Here is a 16692-nt window from a genome sequence, read left to right on the forward strand (position 1 = left end):
CTTTAGTACGACCAAGGCAGGAGGCTGTACTGTGTCATTAGTAAATTAGTAATATAAATTATATTTTGCCGGCTTTTACAAAACTGGAGGAAAAGGTCGACAATGAACAAATTAGATCCGTGTTAAATTACGTCAAAGACACCTGGATAGAAAATACTGTGTGGCCAATTTCGTCGTGGTGTGTGTTCGGCCTAACCATCAGGACCAACAACGATGTCGAAGGCTGGCATAATCGCATCAACCAGAAAGCTAAAAATGAAATCTACAATTTTATTTGTTGACAAGAAGCCAACCAACTGCCTCAACAGATGAAAATGATATCCGAAGGAAAATTAAAAAGACGAGCACAATACAAGCAAGTATTGGTCCGAGTGGTCTTCCAACATAAATTGATTGGTCCGAGAGGCAAGATAAATATTGGTCCGAGTGGTCTTCCAACATAAATTGATTGGTCCGAGTGGTCTTCCAACATAAATTGATTGGTCCGAGAGGCAAGTATTGGTCCGAGTGGTCTTCCAACATAATTTGATTGGTCCGAGAAGCAAGATAAATATTGGTCCGAGTGGTCTTCCAACATAATTTGATTGGTCCGAGAAGCAAGATAAATATTGGTCCGAGTGGTCTTCCAACATAAATTGATTGGTCCGAGAGGCAACATAAATATTGGTCCGAGTTGTCTTCCAACATAAATTGATTGGTCCGAGAGGCAACATAAATTGGATCGAGAGGCGATCCTTTGGGTTGGCTCGAGAGGCAACATAAATCGATTGGTCCGAGTGGTCTTCCAACATAATCAATTGGTCTGAGAGGCAAGTATATTGGTCCGAGTGGTCTTCCAACATAAATTAATTGGTCCAAGAGGCAACATAAATATTGGTCCAAGTGGTCTTCCAACATAAATTGATTGGTCCGAGAGGCAACATAAATTGATTGGTCCGAGTGGTCTCCGTTTTGGTCCGAGTGGTCTTTGATCCGAGTGGTCCGGGTACCATCTGTTTGATAAGACAGATAACACACAGGTAAATTTATAATATCCATAATTTGTTCATAACCGATGAAATCCATTTTAAAAAAAAAGGAAGGTTCTTGTATTGTCATTGTGGATTGATCTGTCGATTCTGTGTTTACATTTCTTTGCATTGCTTGCTGTTGTTACTTTCACTTGTGACATTTATTACATGAATATGAGGCATTAAAAACATGACATAACAACTGATGTATATGTCTCACTACCCAGGCTATCTGTTGACATATATTTAAAAGATTTTCATTCATGATTTTATAGCTAAATTCACTTACTAAGGTTTGTTCGTAACCAAACTTCTGCTTTTCCGCCATACTTTTCTCGCCGCCTAGCGGCAAATCTCTCTGATTGGTTAGGGGTAATGTCACTTCCTGCAAAAAAACAAAAGCCAAAAGGTAAAAATCGCAACGAATCAATGGAAATTTGTTATTTCTTGTTGCCAAAGTTTTCTAGAATCACGGAATTAGCATCGACTACCCCTACTAATCATACAACAGTAGCTTTTTTCTAGAGAACTTGAAAGTACACACAGACCTATAGTTTATAATATTCATTTATAATAAATTATATAGGCCTATCCTATTCCTACACGTAGGCCTACGTAGTACGTCATGCTAAAAAAAAAAGTAAAAAAGTTAATTTTGCTTCAATCTTAATTGATTCTGGTCACCGATTTGCGCCAGTCAAAGTACTTGTCATTATATAATATTTGTGTATTTCTTTCAAATGGAGTGTTTAGGCTCTTGTGTTTCTCGAAATATTTTTTTAAAAAATCTTATCGTCTTTGTTTCCCTCCAGGAATGTTTCTGACACCAGCCCAATCAAGATTAACACAACGACACAAGAAAAAAATAATTTATTTTACTTTACAACCTTATAAGTTATTTCCAAATTAAAACCCAAGTCCTAAATTGTAACGCCCTACACCCTCATTTAGCCGTACCATAATATATAGCCTACATAATAAGTAAAATCCATGCAACGGAAATATATATATATAGGCCTATACTATAGTTATAGTTATAGCCTTTAAACTTTAACAAAGACCACAGACGTCATGATGAAAAGCGTCTAAATTAGTACTACAGTATGTAATTTGAATACAGAAGTGAGTCCATATTCCACTGGTTTCCTGTTAACCCGGACATGTTGGCTTCTTATCAGCGTACGTAAACGACTACAAATAATGCATTATTAATGATTAATAACATTAATAACACACCTAAAACTAGAAGACACAATCACGGACCCTGATTATCGATAATTTTGTCCATGCACAGGTAGCCTATAATAGATTGCCCCACCCCGCCCTCCTCTATCTCCTGAATTTGTAGCTGTACAAATATATAGGCCTACATCTGTACATTATTTTGTTTTGTACGCAGAACGACCTACTTTATTCTTGTATCTTTTGTTCTGTCTTAGTTTCTTGTAAAGACAAAGTTTTGCTCATTTTGGCATGTTATTCACGTTGCTCGAAGAAGGTTCATATATATTCACGCACTATACTATACTCGTTTACTTTTTCAAAATGGCTTGTAAAGCGACATATAAAATGCTCACGCTTTTTTTTTTTTTTTTTTTTTTTTCATTTGTTAGAAATGTTACAATTTTGCATAAATAAAACCCGTTAACGTTAATCACGTTCGAGATGTTAAGCAATAATCAGGTTTATCATGTTTATGATATAATCTAGTGTTATACCATAGATCGTATTAATAGTACAGTTCTATGGTTATACAATGTTTAATATAATGGATGTATCGTAACCCCAGGGGAATACTAACGACTACGGACACTGTAAAGCCTGGCGCACACTATGCGACAACTTAAGCGACGAGTTTGGCGACAAATATCGCCGCGACATAAGTGGAGTGAGCATACTACACGACAACTTTGGCGACCACGAAAAAAAACCCTGTCACGTGCTTCGTCATGTGACACCTCTAAATGTATTTTAGTCATCATCGCGTTGACTACTTCAGTTTGTCTGCGATATCACCTCGGTGGAAGCGGACGTTAAAACTAACTCAAACACGACTACTTCAATTAATATTGTTTTGTACATGATGATCAGACGGCGACGTCGCCGTCTTAGTAGCCTACAACGCCGGCCGAGTGCAGTTCGTTTATGGTATTCCAAGTAACGAGCTCAAATTGGGCGACTCTTGTACAGAAAATAGGCTACGTGAGGATGAGTCCAGAAATATTCCAGAGTATCCTAAATATAACTAATCCTCACATTACCAAACAAACAACCAAGATGGGACAACCAATAAGCCCAGGAGAGTGACTGACTGTGTCAACCTCCGTTTTCTCGCTATACAGGTTTTGGGGAAAAAACGCCCATTGTAAGTACAATCTATGAGTCCTACGACTATATTATTATTGAGTATATTGCTCTACAAACGGAACAATCCACTGGGCCTACCATGTATACGACAGCTCACACATTTAATAAGTGGCAGAATTGCAAACTTAATTTCAATTAGTTAGGCCTAAATTAGATTACCCGAGCCACTTATACATGCAACTGGAAAAATTCCGAGAAACCTCGTGTGTGGTTATGTCACATGAGAAGAATAACCAAAAATGATTGGTTTAATAGGTGAATTTATTTCCATGTTTGTCGCTTAATTTGCCCCGACGGAGCGACGACTTGGGCGATCATATCAAACATGTTTGATATCAGCGACCATCGCGGCCAAAAATCGCTACCGACCGAGTGCGCACACTAGGCGAGTTTTTGATTTTCATCGTCGGCGACCGACATCGCCAATGTCGTCGCGTAGTGTGCGTCAGGCTTAACTCTTCTCCGTAAGTTTTGCTGAGGTTTCATACACAAGCCGAAAATAGAAAGGCAATAAAACATTCCAAATATCTTTGATTTGAAATGATTTCTCTAAGACGCGGAGTTTCGCAAGGATCTGTGTTTTGACCAATACCGTTTGTATAATGAAAAAACAAATTTACAAATAGAATGATTTACCGCGTTTTTTAGGGTTTTTTTTATAAATTTAGTAACGAAGCTTAACTTATACAGGGCATTCGTGAATTTGTTTTTAAAAAAATATATATATGAGGAATTAACAACACGTTTATTTGGTTTATACACACTCTACCCCACCTTCAACTAAACTCGAACGAACAGCGGCATCGTAGCTTTCAAAGGTCATGAACGTAAAGGTACTTTCAGATATAAATAATCTTCTTTATACTTTATCATTTACTTGAAAAAGAAAGAAAAGTACACATAATGCTTCGTATGAAGTCTCCCCGTTGACTGCAATTATATATTCGTTATATAAACTCATTTTCATAATTAAAAATAAATAAATGATTGAATCCTGACGAAAGTGATTAACACAACGTATAGTTAACTAAAGCGAGCCTGTTATGTGGGTGCAACCGGTTAAAGAAGTTCTAGAATACATAGTTATTATCTTCTATAATCTTTCTTACACAACCAATTTTGTATAGTAAAACTAGAACAGAAAAATATATACCTACCTTTATGAACTATTAAATTGTTATAGATATCCAACACGCAAAGTTATTAAGGAGATTAACTTAGTGTGACCACTGAGAGGGTTTTTAAAAAAAAACTGTTTTGCCGTTCCGGCCGACTCGAAGCCTTACTAGTTGGTATCTGATGACAAAGTGATGAGAAGTTTATCTATATTTCTTATAGCCCAAACGTTACTTTTAGTCTCGCCTCCGGGCAGACGTATATGACGGCTCGGTGACATGCTTATTTGAGAATATATATAGCCATGCGTGGAATAATATATATATATATTTATTCATATTCACTTATATCATCTTATTTGAAATCACGTAGCATGTCCTATATTGAAGATAAATTTTTGTGTAAGGTATAAGGAAAAACACATTTAATGTGTATTTTGTACTGGGTTTTTTTATGGAATGTGAGAGGTATTTTATCATTATAGAGCGGTATGAATCGATATCGGTGTAACGGAATTACTTTGTGCAGTAATTTTTAAAAATATAATCAATTCCTTTTTTAGATATATTTGGGCGGTGGGGTATTTGGTTTATATTGAAAAAAAATAAAGCAGACTACACAGTGAACCAGTCTGTAAAAGAGAGAGAGAGAGAGAGAGAGAGAGAGAGAATGGGGTTTAACGTCCATTCGACACAAACTATGTCATTTCGGGATTAACACGCATGGTTCAATTTTATTTCAACAATTCGCTTGCGCGTAGGAGTCTTTAGCAGTGGGAGGAAATCGGAGGACCCGGAGAAACCCCACGGGGTTGGACAGGCGATCCACTCCTTATAATTGTCACGTTCAACCGTTGAATTGAAACCACGCCAGTTGACTGAATGACAGATCTTATGATACAGCGCGCACGTGCTAAACATTCGGCCATCCAACACCCCGTCTGTAAAAGTAAGATTGCCAATAACCTTTCTGCTAGGTCAGCTATATGAAATGATAGATTATGCCTTTGTCTTATCATTGCCATAAATGACATCAAATACTCAATCAATCATAAAACTGTCTATCGTGTAGATATCATTGCTATAAATTATTAATAATTCTTCTTATCCGAATCAGAAGAGAATATTCATACTTTATATATAGTACACAATAATATTTTGGAAGATTAAGATTTACACTTCTTTAAGTGTAAACACGTTAAAACTTCATAATACACAACACTCTTTACAATTAAACCCATTAGGGTGTTCGGTGCCATGGCCAGGAATATCGGTTACGTTTACGCTAAGGTGCAGGCAGCTACTGGTTACACTTGCACTGTGTAAGCGTGTCATTTTTAAAAGGCTAGCCGTGGTGTAAATTTTACACTGCTTATAGTTATAAGTTGCAGCCAATTTAAACAGTGAATATTAAAACATGTGCAGTGTTTGCTGTGTTTTATACAAGCTGATTCGCTCTTTCGTATGGGGCCCATTGCGCGCTTCCACCAAGGGTGATATCGCAGACAATATAAACTGGAAAGTCTGAGACTATATACGGATGTGCAAATTCGCTTGACCCGTCGATGGGACAATAATCATTTATGGACAATGTTTAACAAACATAATGTGTGCAAAGCACACATACAAACTAATGACCATCACATAAGTTCTAACTTCTACTTTTCTCAAAGGTCAAACAAAATGTATATTTTCTGCCAAAAACGTTTAATACGGAGGAAATGAACAATAGCCGATAGTGTATTTGCAATGGAAAAGGAGCAAAGTTTTTAAAAAGAAATCAACTGCGCAGCTGGTGCCCCATATAGAACTGGTTCCGTCTTGCTCCAGCCGCAGTAGTGGAACGTCCTATAAGGCCTTCTTTTGAACAAGTTTTGTAGTCATTTGAATACCAAAAAGTTACTGGCCTATTATAACTCCCTTAAATTCCAATTGCACTGACCCCAAACTGTATACTGTCCAAGCAAAGATACGCTAAACAGTAAATCTTATGCAAGAACCGATAGGAAAGCAAACATGGATAGGATAAACCAGTAAACGGCAGTTTTCCTCAACCCTTCCTTGAAGTTTCAAATTTGACAATGAACCCCTCCCACGTGTATGGCTCTATTGCGTGTCGCATGTGCAGCTCAGTGGTTCTGTTGGGGCATTAAGTTCTTCATCTGTGAACATACTCTCAAAGCATGTCAAGTGTCCACGACTATTTATCATATCACAACCTGCATAGGTATTTGCATTTCAATATCCCCTACTTTTTTTTGAAGAGTATATATATGATTTGATTTCAGTCGAAAATACAGAAAAACTGTTCGGTAAGATAAGATTATGATTGGAGTGCTCCACTCTTCACTATATTTGTAACATAATTACTTATTTTCATGCAAACTGTGATGATATGTGTTGAAAATCGAACCTAATTTTACTTGCTCAAAGCCTCGAATATTGTTATTAATTGCAGCCGTGATTAAGAATTACCACGGCTACAAATTGCAACTAGTGCCCCATAGAGCAGTATATAATTTATAATATCGAGTCTAAACCCTTAAAAACTCGGAATTTCCAAACATAAATTATTATTCGTTCATAGTGATAAGTAAAAACATACTGGATCCGTCCAGGACCGTGTCTTCGATGTAAACTTAAAATCAGTCCTGTAAATGTATTTTTATATATATATATATATATATATATATATATATATATATATATATATATATATATATATATATATGAATATTACCCCCTAATACATGTTTAACCAAGAATCTTTCTTTCCCAATATCCACTCTTTGACGCCTTAAGTTGCTCACACCTATTCATTTTCATAATTCCGAAGCCACGGTTACGAGTAATATAAGTTCATTAGCCATTGGTACACTTGGTATGGGAAAGTAATGGTTCTGATTATTTACCTTCCCATGGGTCCGGTTAATAAGCAGAGGCGTGCTGAGCAGGTAGACAGCCTACCCTGCCCTGCCCTAATAAATGCAAAAACAAAAGTAATTGGAAATATTTGATAACGCTCGAATCCGACGAGGTTCCTAACCCGGGTATAGGGGGTAGGGTGGCTATGTGCCCTCCTGTTCGAAAAGTCCCCCCCCCCTTCTGAAATAGTACCCTCGAATTTCGAAAGAGTTACCTCAAATACTCGTGGAAATGTCCGCGTCATTGTCATCGTATTCCAACTGACCCAAATGACAACAGTGTGCCCCTTTTCCTGCTGTCATTCCCTTGTTCCAACCATGAGATCCTGCAACACTAATAAAGATAGGTTGTCAGGCAACGAAATATACCCCCCACAGCAGCTAAGTTGTCCGAACAGTCAACAAGGGTTGTCACATATTTTTTTTTCTTTTGTCACTTGTCAGTAATGAAAACATTTTACAACACACTAAAATCTGATCACAACCCATTAAATAATTATCAGAAATCATTAGAATTTGTTTCGACAGCGTCCACAAGACTTTTCAAAGTGACCAAGGAGCATATTAAAGTATACTAAACACTGCGTATAGACTTAAAGATACGTTATGGGAGATTAGATAAAGAGCTGGCAGTTCTCACTAATAGTTAAAAACTAAATAATGTAAAGGGAATTTGCTGAAAACTTCAGTCAAATTGATCCATTCTGAGCCGAGATTTTAGCGATTGAATTTTCGGCCTAACCTCGATCATCGTTACTAAAGTCGGTACGATAAAAAAAAACCACAGTCTTGATTATCCATTTCATGATTAAATCATGAAAAAAAATTGAGCAGCAAATCGAATCCTAATCCAGTAATATCGCAGGTTAGCGTTGGCACCGAGAGTTGATTATGGTCTGAATAAGTTAATTAATGTCTAATTCATAATTTGGCCTTGAACAATGCTTATAAAATTAAAGTCAGTCGGGTATTAAAGGATCTAAATCGCTAATACTTGGAACCTAGAAAATGACACAAATGGGTCGCAACGCATTTACATTCAATCATTTCTGTTTTTACTGTAATTTCTAATCAGTTATGTTCGGCGAAATATGCCAGAAGTCTCAATCGAATGACAATCTCTAGCGTCTGGTTATTCCAGTCTACACTGAGAGTATTTATTGTGCATGCTCTCCAGATAAGAATATGAGGTCACCGTTTGACAAGACTTCGAGTCCGATGTTACAAATGTCACTGAAACGCATTATGGTGCACCATTCGTGTATACCAATGGTAAAATGTTTATTTTGTCTTAACCATACATTATGCATGAGCTAAACCTGTCTATTGCAGGTCTTTCTTTAGGCCTGAAATGTTATCTAAATTATTAATTAGACATTAATTAACCTATCCAGACCATAATCAACTCTAGATGGCATCACTAGCCTGTGATCTTCGTGGATCATGAGCCGATTTACTTCATAACTTTCCTTCACGATTTAACGATTAAGTGGATAATCGAGACTATATGCTGTTTATCGTACTGACTTTAGTAATGATGATCAAGGCTAGGCGGAAATTTCAATCGCTTAGTTCTCGGTTCATAGTGGATCAATTTGAATGAAATTGCCTTTACATTATCTATAGTTTTTAACTATTATAGTGACAAACTGCCAACTCCCTATCGAATCTCCCATAATGTATCTTTAAATATTGGATATCAGAAGCCCATCTTTTCCTGGTAGGATCACAACATTAATGTTGATTTCAATTGACAATTAATTCGTGTTTTCAATGTCGAAGACTCTGAATGATATTGAGTTAGAGACTTAGCTATAATACTTTAACTTTTGCCTCTAGAGCAGCCACAAGATATTTCAAAGTGATCAAAGGCTATAATCTTGGTATCGGAAATTGTTGACGGTCGGACGGGGGTGACGGCAATATGCGATCACATAGTAAATGCAGGAGGGCCACACTAAACGCAAAACAAAACCTACAAGATGAACCTACGGACATGCCAGAATACATAGACATTGCAAGAAATAAACAACAAATATCAAATAAAGTAGCCTAAATGGATCTGGGAGCCAGTCGTAAGTGTCCACTGCGCTGTGCAGTCCCGAGCCTGTAATGATATTGGCTTCACTTAAAATGAAAAATAAAAAAATGATTTACAAGAAAGAGGTAACAAAATGAAATGAAATGAAATGGGGTTTAACGCCCTACTGTTCTGCTCCTATACTGGGCTAATGAAGACGGGCATACGACATACAGTGTGCTATGAGGGAAATTTTGCCCGGGCAGCGGCACTATCGCCTACTCTTATATCGAATTTCAACTGCCAAAGGATCTTTTACGTGCATTCCAATGTTTACACGGGACCTCGGTTTTTCGTCTCATCCGAAAAAAAGCCTTAAGAAAAATAAATAATAAAGTGTAGTGAGCAAACAGGAGCGTATAAAAACCACTCGCACCCAATGTCATACATGCACCATCGATTACCCCTCGATGCCGGTTGGCTATCATCCACTGTGGGACAGGGAACCAGCCAATGTTGCTTTTGGTCGACTGAATGTGGCTGGTATGTCTCCGATTTTAAAATGATCGCTGTTTCAGCCCACATTAAAATAGTCAGAGGTGGACTGGGTAGCCCTAGGTTACATGACGAGAAAACTAGCTTGATTCACTATTCTCGCACCTTTTTCCTCCGCTATATTTTCCACTGGATGCGAAGATGAAATTTATTTATTTTGAAAACAATGCACGTCAAATTATTTTTTCCCTGACCCGTCTGGGATCCCGGAACACGTTTGGCGGTACGCCCCTGAAAACAGTTGAGTAGTGACTGTTCATGTTTATCATTAGAATTGCTTGCCCAGGGCCAAAACGTGTCCGAGTTTGGTATAAATTTCTGGAGGAAACTACGCGGGCTGATATTTTGCGAGATTTGTTCTTTTATTTCGCGATCTAACATCCAAGCCATTTCCACTGATGGCTTCTAGATTCGATTTCACAGCCGGATTAATATTTCTATAACATTCAGAATCTTTGTTTTATTTATTTCGCTAAGTGAATTTAGGAAAATGAAAAATAATCGGAAATTGCAACACGGTCGACGGGAGTGTGTTTAGCGGTTAGCATACCCATGTCAATACGCTTATTATAACCGTTACCACGAACCCTATTGAAATTCATTCTGTTACCATTAACTTCCTTGGTCTGGCCTAACGTAACTTTTTACACCGGGGCCACGATCGGTGTCTAAATGTTGATCATTTCTTGTTCTTGGGATTGTATCAGTTAAGTGCTACTCCTCCCTCATTAGCGAACATAATCGAATCAGACTTGGTGGGTATCCTTTGTAAGGAATACCAGCCACTTTCGATGCTTGTTTTTTTCTGCTTCGTCGTTTAGTTATTGATTGTTGCTAACTATGTTCATGTTCAGATGCTAACTATGTTCATGTTCAGATCTGCAGAATTAAAAACATAATCCCTCAACCAAAGAGGGCATATTTTAACGTGCCTGTACGGACTTGTCTCTGGATAAAAAAATCCGTGCTTTGAAAATCTGAAGTCCGTGGATTAAAAAAAAGGGGTTTGGAACCTTCTGAATCTCAAGGCCTATCATTAGGATGATCATCGACCACTATCGATTTCTGTTTCAAAAGGTTTTTTTTATGGTTGACGTATTCCCATCACCGTCTAAAGCACGAAAATTACGTGGCAGAACATCGCCAGATGTGGGTGACAGTGTAGCTTCATTTGCCTTTGGATCGACATTAGATATTTCTTTGGACTGTTAATGATACTGACACGCGGTTATAAATATAAATACAGTATGTTAATCCTGTTATTTTTTGGTTATAAAAGTGTAATTTTCACGGATCCCAAAACATTGGAAACCCTACTTCTACAATAAAACCTTAAAATAGGCCCTGCAACCAAGTGCAAAGGTATAGGCCTAGTATACCAAGGCACGGATGTCAAATCGACTCTAGCACGTGGTAAAGAACCAAAATATGCCATGCGCTGCGCCCCCACCCCCCAAAGTGCCCTAAGTTTGGTTTGCCCCCAGCACGCCTCTGTTTAAAATAAGTCTGCTAAGAATCTGGCGTCGTTTAATTTTAGTGATTTTTTTTAAGATAATATAATTAAATGTGACCTTTTCCTTTTACTATCAAAATCCATACAGCCAAATAAAAAGTGTCATTCATCTACTGTATTTTAGGAATATAAACCTCAACAATACATGTCAATTTTCAGGCATTCGGGCAAACTTTTGAACACTATAGCATCCAAGGTCTCAATACAAGGTCTAGTTATACAACATATTATATAACCGCAATGCTGCATCATATCATATAGGTATGAAATTAAGTTTACATATACAGACATTTATTTTTTATTAACTAATTTTTTGGGCCCCCTGTTGCAGCCTCCATCATAATCCACCACTTAGTACAATGGTAGAGGTCAGGGCAGGTCACGGAAGCTTTCTATAAAATAGACATAATAACATGCACGTCAAAAAAGAATTGTACTAATTTCATTCTATAGTTCCAACAAGCCAGCTGTTTCAATCCAAGATTGAACAATATTATGATATCAATATCGAAATGCAAAACAGTCTGTATATGAGATTTATCCTTGACGCATAGATCAAACCATTTTGTGTCACTTTATCCGGACCACATATGTAGTAGATGAATTAAAGCTTTGAGAAAATTTAATTCGACATGAATGGAGATATTCGACGATGCCGGGTTTTTTTATTATTATTTTAAGTATCTATTTTCGCGTTTGAAATATATAGGCTAGGTAATATATTTTTTTTCGTCTTTGAGAATAGGCTTTAAAGTGAATCTAGAACTGGTTCTTAACGGTTTGACGTTTTAAAATAAATAGGCAAATATTAAAGTACTGTACCTGCATTTTAATTAATGTCACAGTAAAATAACCTTCGAAATTTCTCAAATCATCTGTAGTTCAAATTCACGTTTATTCATATCGAAACAACAAATACATCCATAATCCATAAATTAAGTTTGCGTGAGATATATAGTTGTGAAAGTGAGATCCCCATCAAAACAGTCCTCTCTTTTTGGCTTTATAAACTTTTCTTTGAGGCATCTATAAATATGTTTTACATTAGTCTCCTAGAAGCATTATTATATCACTGTCTACGGTGACACCACACCCAAAGAGTTTGGTATTCCGACTATTACATCTCACTATAATCTACATTCATCAATTTGTTGAAATTTAGGTGTAGGTAAATAGCAATGATCTTATAAAGTATTTTGTCTGACCATACACACTAATACTTCAGTCTCAATATAAATAAAAAAAACAGTGGGCAGAAGCCTACTAGGTCCTGTTTAGTTAACATGTTTTGTTTGCATTTGCAGTCAATCAAAATTTCGCTTTCGGTTGCCACCCATATTAGTCAGTTGAAATTTCCTGTTGAATTTATAAAAGTTGGTTTCATTAATTTATTTCAGGTTGCACTCCATAGTCATTTAACGAGCTGAATCATACACTCGGATATTGGTTCTTGATGACATTTGGTCTTGTTGACTTCACACAGAAGAGAGCACAAAAGTTCCAGTTTTCCCCTCCAAGAATATTTTGTCCCCATTTACTGCAATTAGCAGAAACGACCATAATAATTATGAATCTTCTTTTTTTATTATTTCTAAGATACACATTAATCAGTCTGTAATGGAAATCTCGAATGTGCTTCAACAACGTTACTGGGTCCATCACCATCTGTTACGCCCTTTATCATATAATAAACCATATGATAATAATCACAACTGTAAATTTGGACTGCTTCACACCAGATCTATGCGAAGCAAAATCAACCCATTTCTTCACTGTCATAAATGAGAATTTTGATTTCTGCGTAGTGACCCAATCCTGGTTTAAAAACTCCGACGACTATGAACTATTTATTGAATCTTAAGATTACCTGGATATAACTTGTTGAACGTTGAAAAAAAATCACCGTATTGGTGGTGGATTAGGGATATTTTACAAAATAGAATTCAATGTTGTTATTATTAATTCGGGAGAATACGAGTCTTTCGAATTTGCTGAGTTCGCGATTTCTCTCAAAACTGTAACTTTTACCCTGATTGTTGTTTATCGGCCACCTTATTCTGAGCACCATCTTGTCCAAACTGGAACTTTTTTTGCAGAAAGTTCATGATAATGCCGACATCCCTTTTTTAAACATTGATGCGGAGTACTTTATTTATTTGTCAAATAAGTGTGTTAGAAAGAAAGGGAATTCATTTCACAAACTTAAATCCATTAATGACGAGACTCTCGAATCGGATCTCAGCGAAGCGGTGCATAAGGTAATCGAACTAGACACCCTTGAAGATATAGAACTATAATTCTGAATTTCGAGAAGTTCTAGACAAACACGAAAAGTGAGTGATAACAGTACGACGTATGGTTCCATGGTTTGATAAGTGTGCACTAAAACTCAAACAAGAGACACGCCAGGCTAAACGTCGCTGGGTTAAACACAAAACATCACATTGTTGGAATCAGTGTACCGTTATTCGGAACGAATACAGGAAACACCTCGATGTATCAAAATTTTCACACATTTCAGATAAAATCAAATTATGTGGAATTGTGTGGCACTGTCTCAAATCTAACGGGGAAACAGAAGTCCAACTAATTAACTAATCATGACTGTATCTGACGCCGAGCTTGCAAAGGAGTTTGCAGACTTCTTTTTTTTTGGCAAAGTGGACAAAATCCGTTCGGACTTTAATCATCATACACTTAATCATCCTGCATTCACCTCATGTACGGAGGTAAATACAAATGATATTCAGAAACTTATCCAGAATGCGAAACCATCAACGCGCAACCTTGACCCAATACCATCATTTTTAGTCACAAAAAAAAAAAAAAATGCAAAGATCATTCTTCCCTGATTTCCAAATTCATCAATCGTTCGTTTCAGTCAGGTGTTTTCGCCTCAGTATGGAAAGCTGCCATTGTCAAACCGCTTATCAAAAAATAGACATTGGATCACGAAAAGAAAAATTATAGAGCAGTCAGCAATCTATTCTTCCTGTCCAAAATTGTTGAAAAGGCATCTTCAGTAAGTTTCATTAACCACAGCCTATTACCAACTTAGCAAAGTGCCTACAGACCATGTCATAGTACAGAGACACTGTTATTGAAAGTATAAAAAGATCTCCATCCGACACAATCAATCACAGCTTGTATGAGAATTTTGAAATCGGAGATCTTGATGCAGAATCTCGTATTGCTTCCCGGCTATTAGAGTCCTTAGGCGACGTTAAAATCTGGATGCTTCACAATCGAATAAAGATGAACGACGACAAAACTGAGGTTATTATCTTTGGTGGTAGCTGTCAGCTCCACAAGTCTACCACCCACGATTTAAGAGTTGGGGATTCTGTAGTTGATTCTTCACCCCGTGTTAATTTCCTGGGGATGCATTTGGACGAAAACTTTAAGCATCAGCATTGGCCGAGAAAGTTCATCTAGATTTTTCTGCGTGGTTCCCCCTTGTCAGTGATGCAGGACGGAGGGCCTGACAAGGACATGCAGCTGTCTTATAACCGTTCTGATGGGACGAAAAACCGAGGTCCCGTGTACACATTGGCGTGCATGTAAAAGATCCCTTGACAGTTGGAATTCGATATAAGAGTAGGCCGTAGTGCCGCTGTCCGGGCAAACTTTCCCTCATAGCACACTGTATGGCGTATGCCCGTCTTCATTAGCCTAGTTCGGAGCAGAACAGTAGGACGTTAAACCCCATTTCATTTCATTTCATATTAGTCCGGTGGCTGAAGGGGGAAAATCGGCACCTGCGCTGTGAATTTATGAGAACAAGTTTTTCTAGACCAGTTTTTTGCGTAGATTCCTAATCTGGGTGGTGATCGGGCGTTTGAGGGGCGTTTTCGAGATATGGGTGGGGGGGTCCAATGTCTACAATTTTGGGAAAATGTGATTATGTTGACAGAAATGATGTTCATGTTATGTATTGATAACATAAATTTCTAGGATTGTTTATCTCTAAAAACGTGTATATGATGCCCCTGGACAACTGTTTTGATTTGTGGGGAGGTAGGGTGAGGGTAGCAAGTGTGCGTGTATGGACGTGGTGGGGTGGGTGGGGGGGCAGTGGAGGCGCCAGCCGTCGGTGATTGGAGGGGCAAAGTCCAAGGTTAAAGGGGCAAAGGCACGAGCTTCAACTAGGGGTAGGGGGGCTTCCCCCAGAAAATTTTGAAAAACTGCAGCCTGGCAGTATTTTATGCACTGATCGGTGAGGTAAAGTGTCAAACGAACGGACTTGCGAATTACGACGAAGCCCACTCACGAGCGTCAAAGTAGGGAGTCTTCCCTCAGAAAATTTTTTAAAATAGACTGCCGGAAATGCTGTCTTACAGTATTCTGTCAGGCACCGATCGTCGAGATAAATAGATCTGCCCAGATACCGTTCGTGTCCTGATCACTAGTTTATCCGACTAGAGAACAAAATGTCAAACGAAGGGACTTGCGAACCTCAACGAATTCCCCCTGTGAGCGCCAAAGTAGCGAGTCCATTGGGGACCTAGCCAAGAAAATTTTGAAAAATAGAGTGTAGGAAATGCTCTACAACATGCAAGTTTATGACTGAGTGGGGATGTGGGATTTATATACCGTAGAAGGTATTGATTACCAAAACGTATCACAAATACTTTTTTTTATTTTCTAAAATTATTGGGGGAGGGGGCAAACAGAGGGCAGCGCCAGGGGGGGGGGGGGCTAAATTGGCGGGAAATGAGTTCACGTTCATTTAAAGATACATTAATTAAGAGTTTAATAAAGAGCTGGACGTTATTGCTATAATAATTCAAAAATAGATGATAAAAAAGAAATTATTGAAAATTCCATTAAAATTACTTCATTCTCAGCCAAGTTATCATTGTTTGTAGTTTTGACAAGATGTGTGCACAGTGGTAACCAGGGCACTGGTATAATCGTGACTTAGCCTCGCTTTCCCATTTTTAAATTAATGGCGAACCGTTTTAATCTAGTTAAAATCTTGAGTATCCAATGTCATCGAGATTCGATTATGGTATTGTTTTGTTAATAAATGTCTAATTAATAGTTTATAACATTTCAGGCCTAAAGGAAGACCTGCAACAGGCAGATTTAGCTCTTGCATAATGTATCTTTAAATGATTTTCTTAGAGCTTGGCAAAAACATTACTCTTTAATTCCGCTGCACATCTCTAAATATTTGTTTAAGATT

The 16692-nt window shown here is 37.6% G+C and overlaps 1 protein-coding gene across 2 annotated transcripts in view; it reads right to left on the bottom strand.

Moving 5' to 3' along the window:
- Nucleotides 1-12591, bottom strand: part of LOC126828703 (chloride channel protein 2) — a 47410-nt gene extending 34819 nt beyond the window's left edge. Inside the window, exons 1-2 of one of the 2 annotated variants that reach the window (XM_050558645.2) lie at nucleotides 12327-12591; nucleotides 1300-1395 (exon numbers count right to left, since the gene is read on the bottom strand). In XM_050558645.2, coding sequence (XP_050414602.1) covers nucleotides 1300-1395; nucleotides 12327-12332 — 102 coding nt within the window. In that variant the 5' untranslated portion in view covers nucleotides 12333-12591. Of the gene's footprint in view, nucleotides 1-1299; nucleotides 1396-4534; nucleotides 4687-12326 lie in introns of those variants that run through there. The other variant, XM_050558647.2, reaches the window with a different exon arrangement.
- Between the last annotated feature and the right edge of the window lie 4101 nt (nucleotides 12592-16692).

This window comes from Patella vulgata, chromosome 7, assembly GCF_932274485.2.
Source record: "Patella vulgata chromosome 7, xgPatVulg1.2, whole genome shotgun sequence".
Taxonomy (NCBI): domain Eukaryota; kingdom Metazoa; phylum Mollusca; class Gastropoda; family Patellidae; genus Patella; species Patella vulgata.